Source organism: Seriola aureovittata, chromosome 23 (assembly GCF_021018895.1).
Source record: "Seriola aureovittata isolate HTS-2021-v1 ecotype China chromosome 23, ASM2101889v1, whole genome shotgun sequence".
Classification (NCBI taxonomy): domain Eukaryota; kingdom Metazoa; phylum Chordata; class Actinopteri; order Carangiformes; family Carangidae; genus Seriola; species Seriola aureovittata.
This window is the reverse complement of record NC_079386.1, coordinates 957,510-979,867: the sequence shown is the minus strand read 5'-3', so window position 1 is coordinate 979,867 and position 22,358 is coordinate 957,510. Positions and strand designations below refer to the sequence as shown.

General features: G+C 40.3%; 1 protein-coding gene across 1 annotated transcript in view; it reads right to left on the bottom strand.

The window, feature by feature from the left end:
* The window catches only part of ank2b (ankyrin 2b, neuronal), a 104,941-nt gene that overhangs the window by 40,552 nt on the left and 42,031 nt on the right, over positions 1 to 22,358 (bottom strand). The window contains 18 exon segments of the mRNA XM_056369936.1: positions 1,924 to 1,968; positions 1,971 to 1,995; positions 2,151 to 2,249; positions 2,338 to 2,436; positions 3,601 to 3,699; positions 3,872 to 3,970; positions 4,288 to 4,485; positions 6,197 to 6,295; positions 6,854 to 6,952; positions 10,748 to 10,945; positions 11,077 to 11,175; positions 11,375 to 11,473; positions 12,258 to 12,356; positions 12,553 to 12,750; positions 13,569 to 13,667; positions 14,268 to 14,366; positions 17,670 to 17,768; positions 20,015 to 20,038. Of these exon segments, the coding sequence (XP_056225911.1) occupies positions 1,924 to 1,968; positions 1,971 to 1,995; positions 2,151 to 2,249; positions 2,338 to 2,436; positions 3,601 to 3,699; positions 3,872 to 3,970; positions 4,288 to 4,485; positions 6,197 to 6,295; positions 6,854 to 6,952; positions 10,748 to 10,945; positions 11,077 to 11,175; positions 11,375 to 11,473; positions 12,258 to 12,356; positions 12,553 to 12,750; positions 13,569 to 13,667; positions 14,268 to 14,366; positions 17,670 to 17,768; positions 20,015 to 20,038 (1,876 nt within the window).

Below are 22,358 nucleotides of genomic sequence, written 5' to 3'. Positions count from 1 at the left end.
TAGCAACTTTAGAATTACATAACATTAAAAGGAGCAAACTCATCATTTAGCTTCTCATTCCAGAGGCTGCAGAATCACTGTCATCTACCATATTTCCAAATTCTGATTCTAGAAACAGTTAACTCTCCGCTCTGTCATCTTATACCAACAGATACATGTTTCTCTATGGCCTTGTTTTCTCTGCATGACAGTGGTAAAGCTCTACTGCCGTTCCACTACTGTACAGCAGGGGTCAGCATCACTATTGGTTGCAGGTTAACCTGGGCCAAAACACTCACTTTCATCTTATAGCTTTTATGGCACATTAACACTTCCACGCTCTCAGACCCATGAACATAAAAAGATCTAACACTCATGACAAACCCACATGAATGGCACATTAATATTTATGGATGGATTTAAAATAAATTTAAAGTAACATTAAATTAAAGAAATAGACAATATCTTTAAATGTGACCATTTTACCACCTGCTATAGGCTTGATAATATTATGAGGTGAGCTTTCTTCCAAACATATTTCGAATCATTGTTTGAATATATATCCAGTGCCAGTCAAAAGGTTTGGACACAGTAAGGTGCTGGGCCACCAAAACAGCTCCAGTGCTCCTTGGCATTGATTCTCCAAGTCACGAGGGATCACTGAGGGTTTGATGAGTATGAAAATTATGCGAATCATAGATAAAGACCTTCACAGTCACCTGATCTCAACCCAGTTCAACACCTACGGGAGATTTTGGACCGAGGTGTTAGACAGCACTCTCCACCATCAACTCCTCCAACCTGAACAACCAGACAGGTGGTTTGTTCCAACCTTATGATACGACCCATAGGATTTGTCTACCGAATTACTGCGCCAACGGCAGCAGGCGTATCGGACCTTGGTTGTCATGGTTACAATAATAAACAGACGGACTCTACCAAGTGCGGCGTACCCATCTTCATCGCCATAGTTACTATCATTACGGTCATGGCATGATTAGGTTTACGGAAAGATGGTGATTTGGGTTAAAATAAGTCCTTCCTCAAGATTAGACAATCTTTGTTGTCGTGGTTACAGTAATAACAAGGAACGGTCATGGATAATAGAAACAACATGAACTGCTGGTTTCACATGGGAATTGAACCTGCTGCACACACGACCGGCTTGTTTTTTACAGGAAGACAGAGGGACTATAAGAAAAGGTTTTCTTCCTCCCTGTAGCGTTCAGAGACTTAGAGAATCAAGGCCAAGCAGCATTGAAGTTGTTCTGTTCTGTTGCAACACTTACTGCAATACTAAGACACTTCAGTTTCATTTGTCCACAGAGCAGCAGACGGTGATGGTGTGCCGCACCACAGCGACACGGGCCTGAGAGTGTAGCGGATCAGGCTGTAGCCGGGAGATACTGTGGTAAATGCAGGGGAGTTGTAGCTGACTTTGGCCCAGGTCTGGCAAAAAGCTTTATGATGATGACCCTCATGAGAGAAATCTGACGACCCTCTCCCCTGGATTCAAACCACTGTCTTTGCATCACTGGTGTCCAAACATCATGGTGTAATATCTGCAGTTAGTAAAGTGGCATCTCCGTAAACAGCTGGTTCTGCATTCATCATGCACAACACACGACCCCCACTCCAGGGTAAAACCAGCACAGCAAGGCCTCACGCAAAGCCCCGAGCTGAGTACCTTCCATATCCATGAGGTCGTCTGACATAGCATCATCATCAATGGATCTGAATTCTGAGGGTAGACAGCACAGTCACTCTTTACCTCCTAACATCTTACACTTACAGAGTTGTGTTTGCAAACCGTTGCTCTTTTCCACACTCAGCAGAGCAACATTACCTGAAGAATCTAAGGTCAATAATACCAGTTAGCTGCTAAGTGTTTCTGTCCAGTGCTGGTTAGTGTCCAGTGGGCATCATGCATGTGTCCAAACTCACCCTCTTCATCGGAGACGTCCAGGACTTCAGTCATGGTCTCCGGACATTCAGCTTGTGTTTCTCTGTCACCGTCTGGCAGCAGGGGAGGAAACGAGTCTCTTTAACCATCGTTCACAACTCACATAAATCACCTCCCACAAAAGATTCCAGTTCAAAGATGAGGAAGCACTGAAGAGATCTCATTTTGTATGTGTATGTGTGTGTGTGTGTGTGTGTGCGAGACGTACCGTTGTGGTGGTGATGATCTCCTCTGTGACGACCCTCAGCGTGTCCACCACAGAGATGTAGCCCAGCCTCCGAGCGATGCCCAGGGCAGTGTTACCATTCTGGACAAGGAGAAGAAGTGAATGAGATGTGTGTATCCATGTGTGTGTGTGCGTGCTTGTATTTTTGTGTGGATGAGTGTTTACGCACCACAGTGATAGCATTGGGCTTGGCACCGTGCTGCAGCAGGACGTTAATGATGTGTGTGTTGCCTTGCTGGGCCGCCTGGTGGAGGGGAGTGTATCCATTCTGGGAGGGAAAAAGAGAACAATGTCAAAATGTAAAAATGAAGGAAGGAGAAGAAAGAAGGTAAGAGGGAAGGAAGGGGAAGAAAACTGAGGAAGGCAAGTGATTATTAGAATTAGAATGACTATATATTTTTTTTAATGAGCTAAACCTATTTTAGTCACCTTTAGCTTTTCTTCTTTATTTCTTACTATTGTATTTTATTAACTGATTTATTTTCCTAAATTTACCTACCAAAAGTCGTCCCTATAAGCTTTGCTGTGAGCAACACAAACTAAAATCCATTCACTTCCATTATAGAGGAGTGGAGGCAGGAATCTCGGAGATGAATGTTTGTAAATCAGTATGTTTTTGTCATTTGAATGAACCAACCCTTTAATACAACCTGAGGCTTCAGATGAGTATAAATAATGACACCGATAACAGCTAGTTGTAGCATTACTCCAATACATACAGCCCAGTGTTTCCTGTCACTCTGTGGCTTCACCCTACAGAAACATAATATATGACATATGTCTCTCTATATCAAGAAGGGCGTTGCCATATGTGTCACTTATGAGGGGATATATTATTTTCACATATATTAATTCTCTGCATATAGATATAAGTTCATAAAACATGAAATACCCATAGCAAAATGTGTATATGTACATTTATTAAAAATATCTCTATGATGACTTTTTATATAGTATAACATGTTCCATCATATATGTTTATAATATACATTTAACTCTCTCTCTCTCTCTCTCTCTATATATATATATAATATATATATATATATATATATAATATATATATATATATATATGTATATGGGATTTACATAACGTATGTCTACAATATAAGGATACATACATAAACATAAATATTTCTATGGGTTAGACATGTCAATATATGAAATTGTTCACATTTCTAATTGGTTTCATATATAGGTTTTGCATATATGTATTTCATTTATATATATACATATATTTTATATATGGAAATTCAATATATGTACATAAACAACATTTGCGTATGGGTGCAATGACATGTTTTTCAACATTCGGACAAACTGCTTCCTGTTCATGTAGAAAGTGAATAATGATGGGTGGTATAACGCCACATATGATGCTTCTATAATTTGATTATCTGAACGCTTCAACCATCTTGCTCCAGCCGGAGTACCTTGGTCTTAGCGTTGACACTGGCTCCATTCTGAAGCAGGAAGTTGACCATCTTGGCGTTACCATAGTGACATGCTACAATGAGCGGCGTGTATCCCAACTGCAAAACAAGTAGTCAGTCATGAATAACACAAAATATAACACTTTTCTGGCTAGAGAGACACTGTAAAAATACTGAATATGATGAATTGAGATGACTCTTCAGTAATATCATCTTGTAACCAGAAGGTGTAAAGCTACATGAAGAAGATCAGAATAGTGAGTGCTCATACTTTGGTCTGCTGGTCAAGGTTGGCTCCGTTCTTGGCGAGGATCTCAGCCACAGTCACTCTGTCCTCCTGGGCTGCCAGATGGAGGGCAGTCAGGCCGCTCTGCATGAGGGACACACACACACACAACAGTTCATTCACAGCAGCCATGTTCAGACCAGAGTCTGTCCATTCTGCCCTGTCAGATATCATCATGTAGCTGATGTGACATTGTGAAGGAGGAAGATTTAGGCCTGAAAGCAGCAGGTTGACAGGGTCATTACAACTATTTGTACTTAAACACTACAGTATGTGAATGTTCTGTCGGTTACTAAGACTTATAGTATTCAGACATACTGTAGCAAGGCACAATAACATAGCTGAAACACTCTCATGCGCCATTTACTGAGTTTTACTCAAAAACCATATTTCTGCAGTACCTTGGTGGGGACGTTGATCTCAGCTCCTTTGCTCATGAGCAGGTCAGCCATCTCGGCGTGGCCCTCCTGGGAGGCCAGATGGAGCGGAGTTACACCCTGCTTGGTCAGGATGTTGGTCTCGGCTCCGTACTGCAGCAGGACTGTGGCGATTTCCATCTGGTTCTTCTTCGCCGCGATGTGGAGGGGAGTGTAGCCGTTCTGATTCACCAGGACAGAGGACAGACAGGAAATGGTCACTTTGGTGCATGGATTGAGCCTTAGAGCCCCACTGTTGTCTGAAAACTATTAAAACACATCAGTGAATCACACTGTTGCACTGGGCGACTTGTTCCTTCATCACCATGAACACACACACTGTAGTTTTGACTCAATGCCACACACACACCATCCTGCCGCCGGAGATACTCACTAGAGCACCAAAGGAGGATTAATCCGCTGCTGAAAGTAGTACCCAACAAAGATGTTGAATAAAAAAATATCTAATATATGTGATATATAATATCTAAAATATAGTATGTTTATAGAGGGAAAAGTTCAGTTTGACAGAAAAAAGTCCAACTACCTGTTCTCGGTTATTATCACTTGAGCTAAGTATAGCTTCAGTCACATGGTAACAGATGAGAGCCTGCTGCTTCAATTTCTGTGTTCAGTTTTTCTACTCATGTTTATTATCTTCTTTTACTGGATGTAGTTCTGTATGTATGCTCAGCTGCTCATGGAATATACAATAATAATATAATATTTGAACCATATACCCTAAATAAGGCATACAGTCTGAGTAGATACTCTGGAACTGTCAGTTCTCCAGGTAGAAGTGAGTAAAGGAAAATACAAATCAGAATATCTAATTTAGCCACATTTCAATATTTCATATTTCAAATACTGGAGGTTTCTATTGGAGGAGACCAGCATCAAAATAAATTTGGTTTGAGGTGTTTATGAGAAAATGACAAATCACTGACATACTATTGCATGCACTCATTACCATCACCTCTACTGTCAAGTCACACAAGGTTCAAGGTTTTCAAAGATTCATTCATAAAACCTGCTGTCATCAGTCACTGCACAATAAACTGAATGAAAACTGGAGGATGAACCTCGCTGAATGTCTGAATATTAACAATAAACTGATATTTGTTTACACTAGTAAAAGTTATGTTGCTTTGCCCTGAAGTAAAAGTATGAATATGATGATTATAAGCCATGATCTCCCCAGGAGTGTCTCCAAGATCAGTCCTACTTTATCCAGTAAGAATCTAGAGACTGTCGCTCTCTATGTAACTCTCTTTATACATGTCTGAGTCAACAGAGCCAACAGAAACCACAGCTTGTCAGACTTCTCACCGAAACCAAAAGCAGAGAGCACTGTACAGTTTTTGTGTCTCTTCACTGGCTTCTGCTAAATGTTATAATTGCACCTGAGTACATTTCAGATCTGCTGACACCATATGTGCCCAGGCACAACCTGAGGTCCTCAGCCAGAGCTCTGTTAGCCAGTCCACAATCCTGGCTGAGGACTAAAGCTGACCTTTTTTTTTTTTATCATTCATTTATATTGTTCGTCCTCAGTTTCATCATGTCTTGTAAAGCACTTTTAACTGTAATATAAATAAAAAAATGAGCATCTTTTCTGTATGATTTCTGTTTATCCTCAGTGGAAACCAGTGGTTCTGGACAGAGTGAGTTCCACTGACTCCAGCACAGTTCGTATGATGTCTTTGTCCCAGTTTGATTGTGCTGTGCGACTGAGTTATGACCCTGGGAAAAGGGAAATTGGCTCATCGGAAAGAAGATTATTTTGACCTTCTGGCTACATTGCCACATCTTCACAACTGAAAGATGTCGATAGGGTTTCCACTCCAGGAACAAGCTCTCCTGTCAGCACAGTGAGTTTAGTGTGCGCTCTCACCTTGGCCATGGTGTGGGGGGACGCTCCTTTGTCCAAAAGCAGGAGCGCAACCTTCTGGTTATCATAATGTGCTGCGACATGGAGCGGGGTGAGGCCGTTCTGTGAGGGAGGGACGGTGAGTGCACATGAGTTAAATAGCAGTTAGTGCAGTATGAAGCCGTTAACACCACACACACACACACACACACAGAGTTAATAGTGTGTGTTAAAGGGATGAGACTGCAGGTTGACATGAATTTGAGTTATATTAGACAGCAGATGTTGGAAGGATTACTGGGTTGGTCCTTAATATGACGCAAAGAAGAATATATTCAAAGGAAAAAAAAGGAATCTTTATTTAAAAAGGGTTCAGTTAACAGTTTATGTTTCCTGGAAGAAATCATAGTTAATCCAAACAAAGGAACAGCTGATTTATTCAGACTAGTCTTACCGGTGCTCTCGTCGACAACTTAACCTCAATACAGAAAAATAGCAACACACGATTTAAATGAACAGGCTTTTACATTTACATGAAAATGCTTCATTAAAACATCAGTTAGCGCTATGAATAAAGAGGCATGATTCCCTTTGATCACACTGTACAGAGCAGTAACAACTATAAAGACGAATATAAATAGTTGTTGGTTCATTTAAATAGTTGATAGAAATAATACATACCTTTCCAGCAGAGTCAGGCGGAGCGCGACGTTGCAGCAGAAGTTTGGCTACATCCAGGCTTCCGTACTTGGAGGCCACATGAAGGGGAGTAAAACCTTTCTGTGGAGAGACACAGCCAGAGATGGGAGATGAAGGAAAGGCAATAAATGTAGGATATCTATACAGTTCAGCTTCATCCAAATCTGGTCAAATATGTCATTGGTTCCTCTGATCTACATATTAATCTGCTTAATATATGAATTCAATACTGTAAGACACAAGCAAGTCATTTATACCTTTTTTTTATTTTTTAAATTACTTTGATTTATTGCATGAAAACATTTTGTGCCTGAACACGTTCATATGTTTAGTGAACCAGAAACAGTAGAGGACTTTCGGCTGAACTGAACGAATCAGTTTACAAATGATGAACGTGAACGTGAGCACGTTTTTACAACAGTTTTGGCTCACGTTTTTACGACACGACGCATGACGTCTCCATAGAGACGGTCCAGCTTGGCAGGTGTTAGCGGTACAGACGGTACAGACGCATCTCTACTACTGCTGAAGCCAGTTGGTTTGAGCATTTGAAGCAGTTTCATGAACAAACAAGTGAAGACTCAGACGGATTAGATTTAAACACAGTTTTAAATGTAACTCATGTCTGTGATTCTTCAGTGCTACAATAATTCATTTAGTTTGGGAGTGGCAGTGATTTGGGGCTGGTGATGGATGGTAGAAGGAGGTTCTTTTGAAAGAAAATATCGGCCTTCATTTATTTAAAAAAAATGAACTATGAACATGAGCTAGTTTATTTTCATCTGTATGAACTGAAGTTTGAACTAGTTCTTTTTAAGTGAGAACTGGCACAACACTGGGTGTGAACATTGTTAGCTGTAGTGGTCACTGTCCAATACTCTTCCTAAACAATAAAAAAAAAATTTAATCTTCTCTTAAGGCTTCATAGGAATGTGTGTGTGTAATGTGTGTGTTTTGTTAGTGGCAAAAAAAACCATTTAAGAACATGCTGGCATGCTGGTGCAATTCAAAAATAACCGTGATTTCACTTGAACGCCATTTCACATTAAAAGCAGCAGAGGGCGCACTTTAACTGTTCTAACATACTGAAAAGCCTGTGCTGGCAGAAACCACATGACCAGTGTGTTTACGGCCCAGCCCTGCCCAGGGAGGGAGTCGTCCTTTGTTTGTCAAACCCTGGATTATATCTGATGTAATGGCTGTTTGGAAGAAACAAGGAAAAATGATGGAGAGGAGAAAGAAGGGGGGGGGGGGGGGGGGGGGGGTTGATTGATAGATGGAATAAACGGTATTATAAACATATCAAGGGTATCAGCTGTTATGAACATGTTTGTATGGATGGAGAGTGTTACTTGAATGACAACAACTTTCCCTGGTTTGGTTGCTATAGCGACAGCCACGCCCTTCCTCCCCAGAGAGAAACCAAGGAGAGCGACATGAGGAAAAGGAGAAGCACTGAACCCTGACGATACGACATCATACAGCGCTTTTTCTGAATTAATACGAGAACTAATTTGTCCAGGACTGGATGCACAGTAAAGATCTCCACAGTGCAGCCCCCACTGGTAAACACATCTACAGTGATGATGAGAAATCACTTGATTTTAGGCTTCATGCACAATCCAGAGGGAAGCAGCAGCTTCACAGGTTCATCAATCATTCATGGAAACTGGGTCAAAGACAGAAACCTGCAGATGCAACATTAACCTCTTTATGTTGTCCTCAGGAGGAAACCATGACATGGGTCATATCTGCACTATCTTTAAATTACTGATACTAAAATGCTGGTTTTGATCATCAGCATCAGTTTACTAATCTGGAGGAATACTACTCTGCTCTGGCCAAAACAATGTTATCACTTGTATTATGGGACATGTAGCATCCAGTCTTTCTGAAGCTTGAAATAGACTATAAATGTCACATTTGAAGGGTTGTTGGACCCAAATGCAAACAACAGAAAGGAGAAATGGATTTAATAACAAAAAATAACTTACATAAATGAATTCAAAAAACCAGTTAGGAACAAAAGAACAAGACTGGAAATGAATGGAAACTGCAAAAAATCCAAACTGAGCGCTACAGGCTGATGACAGAAGAAGAAACAGACAAAGGTGATGACAGAGACTTAAGTACACAGTGGAGGCAAGGGCAATAGAACACAGGTGGAGCACATTAGGGCGTGGCAGACAATTAGCAAGAAGGAAAACAAGACAAAGACAGGAAGTAAACTAACGTGACAGAAATAAGGGAAGTGATTTCAAAATATCAAATACAAAGCAATCAAACAAAAAGTGTCCAAAAGAGTCCAAAGTAAAAAAGTGTTCAAATATAAAGTGTCCTCTAAGGGCAAAGCGTGATAAAAATCCTATTTATCTGAGCATCTGCTGCATTTATTTTGAACCCGGTTCTTTCTCTATCTCACATTTCCACAGTGTTTGTAGAAGTGAAGAACAAAATCCCAGCAGTGCCACTTTAAAAGGTTTGGCTGTTGTGTTGCATGAATTATTTGTTTTTATGCATCATTTTGTCCAACTATTACATACTACACAGTAGTACTATACAGTACTGCTATGACGACTGAGTTTGCTCACATGAATCAATTATTTCCATTTGAACATTGATTTGAGTGGCACCAAATTACCACAATGAGACAGGCTACATAAAGATGCCAGGGAAACTAACCCAAAATATATATATATATATATATATATATATATATATATACAGTATATATATTTTTTAGTGTGGCCCAAACAAATCAACGTTTGCAACCAATCTTATTCTAGACCATCCCCCTCCCACCAGGAAGACAGGGGACACATTTATTTAAAGAAACCTTGTCACCTCTAAGTGACAGGGTTAGCCTGTATCAAGGTCAGTGTGTGTAGCACATGATGTTCTGTCATGGCTGACAGGGTGGAGATGGTTGCAACAAGTTATTGTAACTGTCCCCGAGCTGAGCAGCAAAATCACAACAGACACACAACAGTGTGTTTCAATGCTTTTAGTTCAAAATAGGCAAAATATGCAGCTAATTTTGTCTCATAGTACAACTTATACAACGATAATTGCTCATTTTAATGCATAAGAAAATACAACCAAGTTATTTTGTGAATGATTTTGTTAGTCTCTCATGTTCTTATAATATATACATCTGTTCTGTTCATCATAAGCAATAAAATCAATAAATTGTGCCCATATTGACGGAAGGTAGGTTCAGTTTCTACACAAAACAAAACTCAATAACTGCTCTTTGATAAATATTATTACATGAATAAATAATAATTTAATATTATTGTACAACAGTGCATATTTTCAGAATATTGTGCTTATTGAGACAAAAAGTGAAATAGTGAAATTTAATGTTTTTTTTATGTTGCAGCCGTCCTCAGGGCTGGAGTCAGTTGGAACAACTGAATTCGTCCATTCAAATAAATATAGTGAATGATCTGTCTTATGTGATCATCTTTAAATGGTGCGGCTAATCAGCAGACTTAATAAATAAAAGTTTGGTTGGTTTCTGAGTAACTGAGAGAAATGTTGCAACCATCCCCAGTCTGTCCTAATTTTCAGTATTCATTCAGAATTTTCCCCTTTAGTTAAAAAAACCTTTCATGGATTGTTACAAATAGATTTTATTTTTTATTTTTACTTTTTGTTACTTTGTGACTAAAGCTTTAAAATGTAGCATAGATGCTTTACGCTTCAAAGTATGTCGTTTTTTTTTCATGGCTCAAGCCACAAGACATGAGAGGGTGGGGGGAGTGATAAGATATGAAACCTCTGAACACTGCTGTAGGAGTTAGTTAGTGTTGAAATGGTCAAATATAAAGATGACGTATAATATGGAAACAAACACGTGGCTCCTCCACCCACCTTGGTTGCCAGTGAGTGTGAAGCCCCGGCCTCCAGCAGCACAGAGGCCGTCTCCACCTGCCCCTCCCTGGCGGAGATGTGGAGGGGGGTGTAGCCGTTGGTTGTGGCAGCGTCAGGATGGGCCATGTGCTGCAGCAGCAGCTGGACAATCTCTGTTTTTCCCAGACGGGATGCAATATGGAGGGGAGTCTGGTCCTCCTACACACAGCACAGAGGAAGAACAACCCATCCATTTTTATTTTAAAAAAAATAGCTTATTCTGTTTAGTGGCAAAATATTCAAGTAAATGTGTTCGTAGCGTGAGCTTCTGTAGAAACCAGGATTATCACCCGTGCTCTAGCATCCACAATCGCTCCGTTCCTCAGCAAACATCTGACCACCTCCACCTGACCCGCCCTGGCTGCCATGTGTAACGCTGTTTCTCCACGCTGTGCAAACAACATACAGCATACGTCTCAGCAGAGTCAACACACACACATATTCAACAGATATTTGCACATACTGAAGCTAAAAACTTCCACTTTCATAGTATTTCCAGCAACTTTTTCTCATTTAAAAGTAAAAAATAATTGAGAATGAATTCTTGTTCTTTCCTGCCCTCTGTTTGGGTTAATTCTCATCACTCACAATGTTGCTGACGTCGGGCGAGGCTCCGTTCTGCAACAGCAGCAGAACGATGTTCAGGTGACCCATGAAGGCTGCGACATGGATGGGAGTCAAACCAGACTGGACACAGGGGGGGGGGAGGGGTAGGAGACGGACCACAGGATGAAATGTCAGTCTTTTCCTACGCTCATGCTTGAGCTTATCAAACGTATTAGTATTCAAAACACTACATGATGTTCTCATTAAAAATGCTTCACTCCTACATCAACATCAACCCTCCCTAAACCGAACTGCACAAAAACAACAAATTCCTGCTGGGTTTGACCTCAGGTTTTTTCAAACGGATAATACATGGTTACCGTTAAACATTAAGTTAAACACCTGGAACAGCTGTGTCGTCAAGCTGTGGTTTTTAATGTGACACTGTTACATTTGAAATAAGAAGTAGCACAAACTTTGGATTGCTCTTTATTTTACAGTAAACTAAACGCATGCTAGGAAACTATATGAGTCCTCTTTATTCGTGCTAATGTTACACTATGTTTTAACATTTACCATTATCTACTAATTGTCTCTTGTCGCCACAGTGACCACTCTCCAGATAATGTGAATAGTCATGCCTTAGCTCTGTATGCTAATGTTAGCTGTTAAGCAACAAGTTTTTTAAGCTTCTTGCCAAAAAGGTAAATCTGGACTGAGGGAAAATGTCCAGATATAGCCGATGTTCATTTCAATGCATTTAACTGATATGTTTTCTTAATACCATTACTACATTGTGGCACAAGAATAAGATGCTAATAGATGCATGATAACAAGAATACATCAACCCATCTGGTTAACCCAATAGGTTCAAAGAATACTGAACATTTTTGCTGCTTTAGTTTGGTTCAGACAGGTGAAGTACCTCTGTGATGGCCTGGATTGAAGCTCCATACTTCACCAGCAGCTCCATCACCTTCACACGGTTTTTCTTGCAGGCTATGTGCAGTGGAGTGAAGCCATTCTGTCGAGGACACACACACAGTAAAGGTTATTGTTGACAATGTCAGATGCATTCTATTCCAACACTATAGCTTCAGAATACAACTACATTTTTTTTTATGTATTGCTGCTTTATTATTAAAAAACTTTTTAAATGTCTTTGCTGTATCTGCTCCACAGGAGAATCATTACAGCTACACGACATCGTTTGATCGCACCAGTGCCCTGGCGTTGGGGTTGGCCCTCTTGTCCAGCAGCAGTTTGGTGACTCTGTAATGGCCGCAGTGCGCTGCCACATGGAGCGCTGTCAGGTAGTCCAGTGTGACGTCATCAACCGGCGCCTTGTGCTGCAGAAGATGTTTGACACATTCCACGTGGTCACCCTGTGCTGCCATGTGGAGGGGTGACAGGCCGTTCTGGACAATAGAGAGAAGAAGGAGGATATTTTACAATGCTGAACAATGAGCAGCACTATACAGCGGGTTGTGGGTGTATATGAAACCCCCCCCCCCCCGAAGCAGGTTCAGCTCTTAAACCTGGTTAACAGCTAAAAAGCCAGATATTTTAGCACTGGAGTGAATACTGAAGTGTCATCAGTGTTACATGATTTTAAATGAATAATATTAAGTTAATATTGATCTGTTTCTGCTGGATGTCTTAATAGGCAACTGTTTGCTAACACATTACATAATATATCAAACGTGTCTAATGTTCAAAACCACAAAGGCATTTTAGAGCATTTTATACTGATGAGAACATTGATAAACCCCAGAGATACAGTGAGTACTGGGTATTTTTAGCCTGGTTTATTACATAGACTGGAGGCAGGGGAACTGAGGGGAACAGAGCAGGGCTCACTTTGTCAAAACGTAAAAGAAAAACCTTCCTAGAACTCCAAAGCTGCCTCACATGTTACAACAGCTAGCATTCAACTGATGAATACAGTTCCAACAGTAATCTGACTACTGCATATGAAAAGCACCACATATGTGAACAGTAACAAAGTAAATTCCAGTTACATCTTTATCAATATCTTAAATTAGCCTTTGATTATGTTCTGACCCCCATCTAATGGATTAGAAAAAAGTTTGCCCGAGGCCAAACTTACTTGCCGACCCCTGCTTTAAATAGTTCTTGACTTGACCATGAAACAGTGACAATAACTGTCAGTCTGATCTGAGCAGCTTCTAGGTGGAAATGAATTCAGTAAAATGTGAATGGACATGTGACACACCTTGGTCCTGGCCAGTAAGGGTGCTCCTCTCTCCAGCAGCAGCTCCACAGCTGAATCATGCCCACTCCGAGCTGCACAGTGGAGGGGAGTGAGACCATCCTACACACACACACAGACACACACACACACACACACTTATTCATAAGCATTCAGCATGTACCGACACTGATCTGGCTAGAGGCTAAAGAACAAGACCTGATGCAGAAGTCCCTTTAACCGAGTCAGGTAACTTGAGGTCAATGGCTTAACCTCAACCTCCTGACCCCAGCTGCTGTAACACAGACAGGTTTCTACATGGAGCCAGTGACTGATCCAGGCTGGGTGTTGTTTGCATGGGTCTGAATCAAATCCAGCTAATAACCCGGGTGTCATGCTGGTACACGACAAAATAACGCCAGGTCAGGAAGTCCAGAGTGACACTGAATTTAATCCACTGACCCACCAGCAGCTAGTTAATACTCACATCTGTTGTTGCTAATGGAGATGAATAGTCATGAGCTGACCATTCGTTGTGAGTGTGAATGTAACAGCAGAAACATTTGGTCTGTGTTTCATCACCAATAGCAACCAAGCGGAGAAAACGGGCCTGAGCAGGTGAGGTGGAGGAAGGAGAGGATGCGTGTTTCATGATATTCAGTCTACGGCTCAGACAGAAGATCTTGCAGCTTTACCTGAGCTGTGTTTTTTCGCGTTACTCACCCTCGTTTTAGCATCAATCTGAGAGCCACGGTCCAGTAACAGGCGAACCATATTAGTGTTGCCACGCTTGGAGGCCACATGTAGAGGAGTAATCCCATTCTGCAGAGAGGACAGAAATGCATGTTATCTTTATTAGACACAGTCATTCACACGTTACTGATATAGAAATTAAATATACAGAAAAAACGAATCCATAAAAATGAAATTCCATAATTAAATAAAATCCTATTTAAAAGAAAATAATAATCCGACACAAATAAAAATAAAAAACAATTTTGACATTTTTTTTTAACTTGATTTATTTTTTTGATAGTCTGTAGTTTAACTCTTCAAACTTCATGTTTATTGTGAGTCTATGTAGATATATGTTTCATGTTGTCAGTGTTAGCTATTAGCTAGCTCGTGGTTAGCTGTAACAACATTACACATATGAAAAGTAACAGGATGATATAAGGTTTGGTTTAGTTACGAAAAGTTGATATCGAAACACTCGTATGACTTTTTACCATAATTGGTGTGTGTGTGTGTGTGTGTGTGTGTGTGTGTGTGTGTGTGTGTGTGTACCCGTTTCTGTTATAACTAACCAATTGTAACATTTTACTCCTTGTGTTTGAGACTAAACATGTTCTGTTTGTGTTGCAGAGATAACACCTACATCATTGAACAGCAGAGACATGGAACTAGCTTCTTTCACATTTTGAACACATTTTAAATTTTCTCTTTAATTCTGCATCGGGTATTTTTTGTAACCTTTTGTCCAAATCCATTTGACCTGCACCTGCTGAAGAAGCCTTGTTTGATCCGTACTGTCACTTTGGAACAGTACAGTCTGATCATCTCTGTGGGATGGTATCTGGTCTACACAGATAAAGGAGCACATTCTCTCAAACCTTTTTAACCACGTGGGATTTTAAATCTCTGCAGCTTCCTTTCCAGTCAGACAAGTACAAATGTGTGTGTGTTATTTATTTTATTTTTGTTGCAAAGTACAAAAAGTGCTATTCTTATCCACATTGTTTGCATGGTTAAAAATAGGACATCTGAATTCATTTTCTGGATGATGCTGATAAAGGAATAGAACTCACAGTGGAAAAGGTCTGACCATAAATGAAAGTTAGCGTTTTGGACTGTGGGGAAGGTTTGGTATTTGGTCAGACACCCTGTCTACAAACGAAGCCTGGCCTTTTCAAAGCCATTTGCCTCAGTTAAAAACTCTGCCTCTGTGTTATGTGTTGATCCATGAAAAGAGGAGGCCCCACTAGAAGAGGGTTTTCTTTGTGTGCATGTGAGCGCTTGTAGATCTTGAGCCCACACACAGTGATGAGGCTGGGGACAAAAGGACAACAGCGGGGTGGGTGGGGGTAGACGAGGACTCAGACTTCAGATTTGCTGACTCAAAAGTACATCATCAGATTTGTCCTGGTGCCCACTAGAGCCCAGGACAGTTAAGAAAAGAAAAAATTTTCACCAATGTGACAACACATGAAAGTACAAAAACCTGAGCTAAATATAAAATTGCTTCAAGTTGTTCACTACCCAAATGAAGTTGTCAACAATGTTTAAAAATGAGCGAAAACTATATTAAAGACCCTCTGATGAAAATACAGGGTTTAACCATGTTAACATCCATATGATGTTTTTATATAATACAAGTCATATGATGAGAGAAATAATCATCAACACCATGACTGAGTGTTTCCACCTTGAACTGCACTGAACCAATGACAGTCTCATAAAAACAGATTCAGACAGCCAGGGTTTCATACGTCACAAACCTAAGGAACCAATCCTGTCAACCTGTGGGGACGGGGGGCGGGGCTAAATAAACCTGAAGCCTTGTCAGTACAGAGAGAGAGAGTTAGCATCAGCACAACCACTAACACTGTGTCAGCCACTGTCAGTTACAAGCTAACAAACAACATAAACAAATAAAAGATGCTAACTATGCTAACCGCTCTGATACGTCTGCTGGTCTCTGGCTCTGGTCTCAACAGACTCCTCCTCTGAATCTGGGTCTGACTGAGGCTCAAACATGTGGCTGAGTCACTGAAACAATCCCCTGCAAACAGAGTGAAGTTTAGCTCTTTCAAGTTCACTCAGCTGACCTGCGGCGTAACACAGTGCGTGCTGTAGGTGTGCTTGTGCATAGGAATATGGTATTTCAGCAATCGAGAAAAATGTAGTACCAAAGGAAAGTGGTGTTTTGATAGGAAGATATGTGCTGAAAATATTCTACATGAAGTGTACATTGAACCAGGTATTGGATTGTTTCGGTGGGCAACTTTTAAAAGTGTCAAACACGTTTTTTTCTTCTGGCCCCGCCCACAGCAGCACATTGATCTGGTAACGTTCCGTGTTCCCTGCTGCTTCTCTAAACTGCCAGCGCACTGATCTGAATCTACTGCAGGTAACACACTGACTATGCATGACTACCTCACACAACCCCACGTCAAATGACCTCAACTATCTCTTTAAGGTTAGGAAACACGACTGTGTGTGTGTGTGTGTGTGTGGTAGGGCATTCACGAGTGCTGTATTTTTGTAGTCATTGACTACTCCCAAAAAGTAGTCGACTAGTCGATTAATCGCGGGAGATCTATCATATTTTTTTCACCCAATAACAATGATCAATTATCGTCAAAAACGTCTCATACAACCAGTAAAGGGTGTAGGCGGGACCAACCTGGGGGTAGGTGAAATACCAATGCCTTCGATTGGCTCTGAGAGGCTGTTTAAAAATGAGCCGCGATCTGATTGGACTAAATCCCCAGCAGCTTGTCTGACCTGGAGATACCGTTTGACTGCATGACGACTGCTCTCTTCCAGCGACAGCACAATGAAATTTACCAACAGACCTGTTATTTCCCTTTTTCTGTGGTCGGTGATCGGACGCTTGGAAAATTCTCCGATTGTCGTCTGCCTGCTTTGTTCCCTCTGTTGGCGCTTCTCCTCGTTGTTGCTCTTGGTAACCATGAGCGGGTGTAGCTTCAAATGGTTATGTATAGCGCTGGTACTTCGGTGGTACTTTAGAGTAGCCTTACATATATTGCAGCTGACGGTTTTATCTGCCTTGGTAAAATATTTCCACACTGTTGACTGTCGAGCATCGGGGCGTACAGTCATGTTTCTCTCTGCCTCTTGTTTTCGCTGCATTTCTGCTGCTTTAGCGCCCAACAGTATCACGTGTGACTTGTCAACAACTACAACTACAACAGCAAATACCCACAGCGCCCCCTGCTGCATATCTGCTGTAGATGCATTGTAGATGCCGCTGCTTTATTACTGCACCGTGCTAAAATCACAGATGAACGATTAGTCTACAGCAATGCACAGTGTCGACTAGTGGTTGTAATATTCGAATAGTCGACTATTCTGTGAAACCCCTAGTGTGTGGTATCCTACCCTTGCAGTGAAGTCGACTGCCGCCCCTCGGTTCAACAGGAGCGTGGCCACGTTGACATTCCCGTAGTGGGCAGCGATATGCAGAGGGGTGAATCCACTCTGAAAGACAGACAGGAAACAGACAGACACACAGAGAGGAGGACAGAGGTCAGATTTTTACTTCATGTCCTTAAACTTTGACCCGCGCCTCTTGACCTTGAGTCTTCCCAGCATGCAGCAGTTGCATCAAGCATCACAGGTGAACAAAAGGTAAACTGAAAAAAAAGGAAAATGTAAAAGTCACGGGAAAAAAATAATTTTGAAAATATTCAAGTCAGTATATGAAGCACCCACACATACAACCCCAAAACACACTCGTCACATCACCTCCATGCAGGTTTTCAACCACAGAAACCAAAATGAAAGAAAACCTTTGGCTTCAAGAACCAAAATGAAAAAGACCAAAACAAAAGCAGAACAAAGAGAAATACACGCACAGAGATTGACATGAAAATGGACAAACAATATCAGATACCCAAAATCAAATGATAGTAAAATCATAGAGTGGCACATAACGAGTGGGGAAGAGTTCCCATCACCACATTGCACTATGTTAACTGTATGTCATAAAGTCTTAGAGTTAGCAATGAGAAATATATGAGAAAAGTTAGAGATTGCAGAGCAGGTTGGAGTAGTTGTGAAATTCTTGCCTTACCTTGCCGTTCTGTAAGTGTGGTCCGATTTAATGTGAAAAAGTCGTTTACAAAAGTGTGAAGAATACAGTGGCTAACGTGATGGTTTCAAACTTTACACAGTCAAAAGCTTAGAATGGTGCAAATTAAGGCAGCATGGATGCAACATGCTATTCAATGCCAAATCTTTGGCCAAGCAGTTTAGTATTTTAAACACATTATGAGCTTCCCATGCTGTTAATGATTAGCATTGTTTGTAGTTGTAAAAGAGCTAAAGTTATAGTCCAGTAAGTTACAAATCTTTCATAGAAATGCATGCATTTGAAATACTTGTTTAGGAAGCTGTTAAATATGGAAAACCAGAGTTGCCAATATTAAAATGAAATAATTTAATTAATTTAAATTTGTATTTTCATTATGTACGGCAGAAAAGAAATTATTTGCATTTCAATTATCATGTGTAAACATGCACAATTACTGCCAAAAAGAAAAAATTCCACTGACAGGAAATTTTCAGTTTACTCCAAAACAAAACACTGTTACTATTAATCAAAATTTTTCAAAATGGTGGACAATGTTGACTCTAAACTGAAAAACTGGATTGTAAAGATGAATTCGGATTATATTTTCATTTTAGCTCAATCAAATGATTATTGCTGTGTTTAATGGCCATTTTTATAATGGAAAGATTCCCTAGGCCTCTTTTGTCAAATCTGACAAAGTCCATCATCAGAACCTCCGAGAGGAAATAAAATTCAACTTAGTAAAAAAAACAAAAAAAACATGCACACCACTTCATTTCTTTTCAAATGTCAGAGTCCAGTTTGCTTTTTTCAAGATTACATAAATTGTACATTTTCTGCTGATTTGAAAATGAAAACGAAACTTAAATTTTTATTTAGGCTTTGGAGAATATTGAAAATTATTCATAAAAAGTATTAATTTCGGAAGTAACAATGCATTTTATAGTATCTATAAAAATAAAAACAAAAAATATTTAAATTTGATTAAATGTTTTCATTTTTCTGTTGGCAGTGCTGGACTTCCATAAATGTGGAACAGTATATTGTAATATTTGCAGTCATTTAACCAATGCTGTTTCATAGTGTATCTCTAGAAGTCATGCAGTACAACAGATTACAAGACGGACCCATAGACAATATACATTCGTAGCTGTTCCAAAGATGCATCAGCATAGTATTCATCAAATCAAAACCTTACAGGAGGAAAATATAATCATTTAAAATAAATCAATAAACCGTACATCTCAATAAAGATGTTGTTTAGAGATATTTGTAAATGAACTGAGAATCAAATATGAAAAAAAAAAAGAGCCGATAACAAAAATGAATACAAACTGAAAAGAAGGAATGAAAATGCAAACAGAGTATGAATAATAAAAATCCAAAGCGACAACTACAGCAGATGGTGTGCAGTGCCTGAATGCAGGACACATGGCAGTGGTGTGGCCATTCCTATCAGCCGTGCATGGTGGCTTCTTATACTACCAAACTAACAGAAAATTGTGGGAAGTGTAAAATGAACCAAACGATTCTTTATTTACACCATGCAGTGCTGTGGAAGTGAGAGAAATAAACAGTGGAAGAGAAGACAAAGACAAAGAGATGGTACTGTATAGTGAATCTGTAGAGAGTTAAAGGAGCATTGGTATACCTCAGTAGTCCTATTGACCATCATCTGTAGCAGGAGGAATGAGGAGGGAAACATCAGTTAAGTCAGGCTTGTATGACACTGTATCAGCAGCTCAGAGGCAGCTACACAGTCAGATACTAAGCTGGCAAGCAACGTGGCTGGGGTGTGTCACTCCCGTTTAAGGTGTCCTGCCAGCGCAGCTAAGTTCACACATAGGTGAAATCTGTCACACAGAAAAGGGTCCTGGAGGACGGCAACTATTGTTTATTATCAGTTCATCTGTTATTTGATTTTGCGATTTATTATTTGGTCAAAAATGTTGAAAAATAGTGAAAAATCCTCATTGCAGCTTCCCAGAAGCCAAAGTGATATTTTCGTGAGTCCAATCATCTATGATCAATAATAATTTTAAGTGGATTGGCCTAAATTAACTACAAAACCGCACAATGCATTTCAAGTGGCGACGTTTTAAGTTTAAAGGTACTGATGAAAGTATACACTGTTGCCATTGAATGAGCAATCTAGTCAGTCTTTGATGTTTTAGTGAAAAATGTCTTTTTATTGGTCAAACTGTCAGAATGTGAAAGAAGTGACACATGAAAAGTTGAACTCATAAGGAGCAAAATAAACCCTTGTTCCTTTCAGTACACTCAGGGGTTTGGAGTTACACCTTTACTTGGTCTAGTATGACAGCTAATAACTGTTTATATAACTCACCTGTTCACATTATATTTAAACTTAAAGTTATATATAAATGAGGGCATGTCCTCTTTGAGTGACAGGTGGCTGAGGGTGTGATTCCACCCATGCACCCAAGTCTTAGCTCCACCCACACCCCTCCTCTCTGTCCATTTTTGGATTAGCTGGGAGTTAGGGGCGGAGTCAGACACTAACAAAATGGCAATGGTGGAGCAGTTCACTCAGAAGCATGTGTCCCAATTCAGGGGCCACATCCTCCAGAGGCTGTATTGTGAAGACAGAATGCGTCACAGCTGCGTGACCCTTTACAAATCCTCTTTATGTCCTTTTCCTGAGCAGGTGGACAACCTATCCCAAGATTCATTGTGCCCGGGTAATGAAAGAAAACAACACTGACAGAGAGCCTGAGGATTACACTGTTAAATGTAAGTATTGGGTCTCAGCTCAATGCAACAGCTAATAGTACAACCGTTAAAACCATGGGCCTTAAAACCTCAAGTTTTTTCTTTTTTAGAAAGCTGCTAGAAGACAAGAGCCACACAAAAATAAGAGCGGGAACAGCTAGTGACGCACAGCGAAAATCCTCCGTACACCTGACTGTCTCATTTCGGTTTAGCCTTTGCGGTCTACGACAGCTACGAAGGGCCACACCTTCCTACGAAAGTGTGGCCCTTCGTAGCCATCATAGACTGCATCCTCAGAAGGATGTGGTCCCTGAAAACAGCTTGAGCTTCAGAACCACCCTGCAGAAACCTTAGGGTGATGTCACGGAGGCTACATCCATCTTTATTTACAGTCTGTGGTTCTAACAGTAATGATAACCCTGTAGCTACTAATCTTAGTTTCAGTGTCAGGGGCAGTTTAGCATCTTATTATCTAAATTACCTAAAAACAGGAAAACGGTTTGTGTGTGTGCAAAACTTCAGCAAATACATGACGGTTGAAAGGTAACACTTTATTGTTCACCTCATTTTCTCCTCCAAATAAGTTCAGCTAACTGAGGAGTTTGTTTACAACCTGAATGTGCCTTTTTTACCCAATTAACATGGTTAGTACAGTTTTGTACTAATGGGATTAATAGCTAAAACTACAAAAACAACACCCTTGCTGTAATAAGTTATCACTTTCGCTTAAAGGATCTAAATTTATTGAACAGTATCTCAGCTGACCACAAGAGAAAACTCTGACAGCTGCAGTTTTCAAAAGGAACCTGTTTAGTGAGCAGTTATGTAAGCAGAACGTTTTCCCAAGGTGTTTGATTAGAGCTGTGCCCTTGTGTGAGAGCAACATGTGTTTAATGTGTGTGTATGTGTTACATGTGTGTGAGCGTGACTGTACATGAGGCCATTTATAGCAGTTCTCCTGTGGGCCTTCCTTGTGAGTCATATTGAGCGGAGCTGCACCACAACAGCTGAATCAAATATGGTATTATACTAAATGCATGCATATACGCTAGTTTAGTTACATATGGACATAACTGGCAGCATGTTAAAATACACTGCAGCTCCTGCAGAAGTATTAAGATTCAGGCAGGTGTGGTGCAGTAAATGGAGTTCGTCTTCATTGGATTCACTCCAGCCACGTCACTTAAAGCCACTATCCGGTATCAGAGAAACAGTCACAACTGAAAACATTTGCTCCTTGACGGGTAATTGTGAGTTTTAAC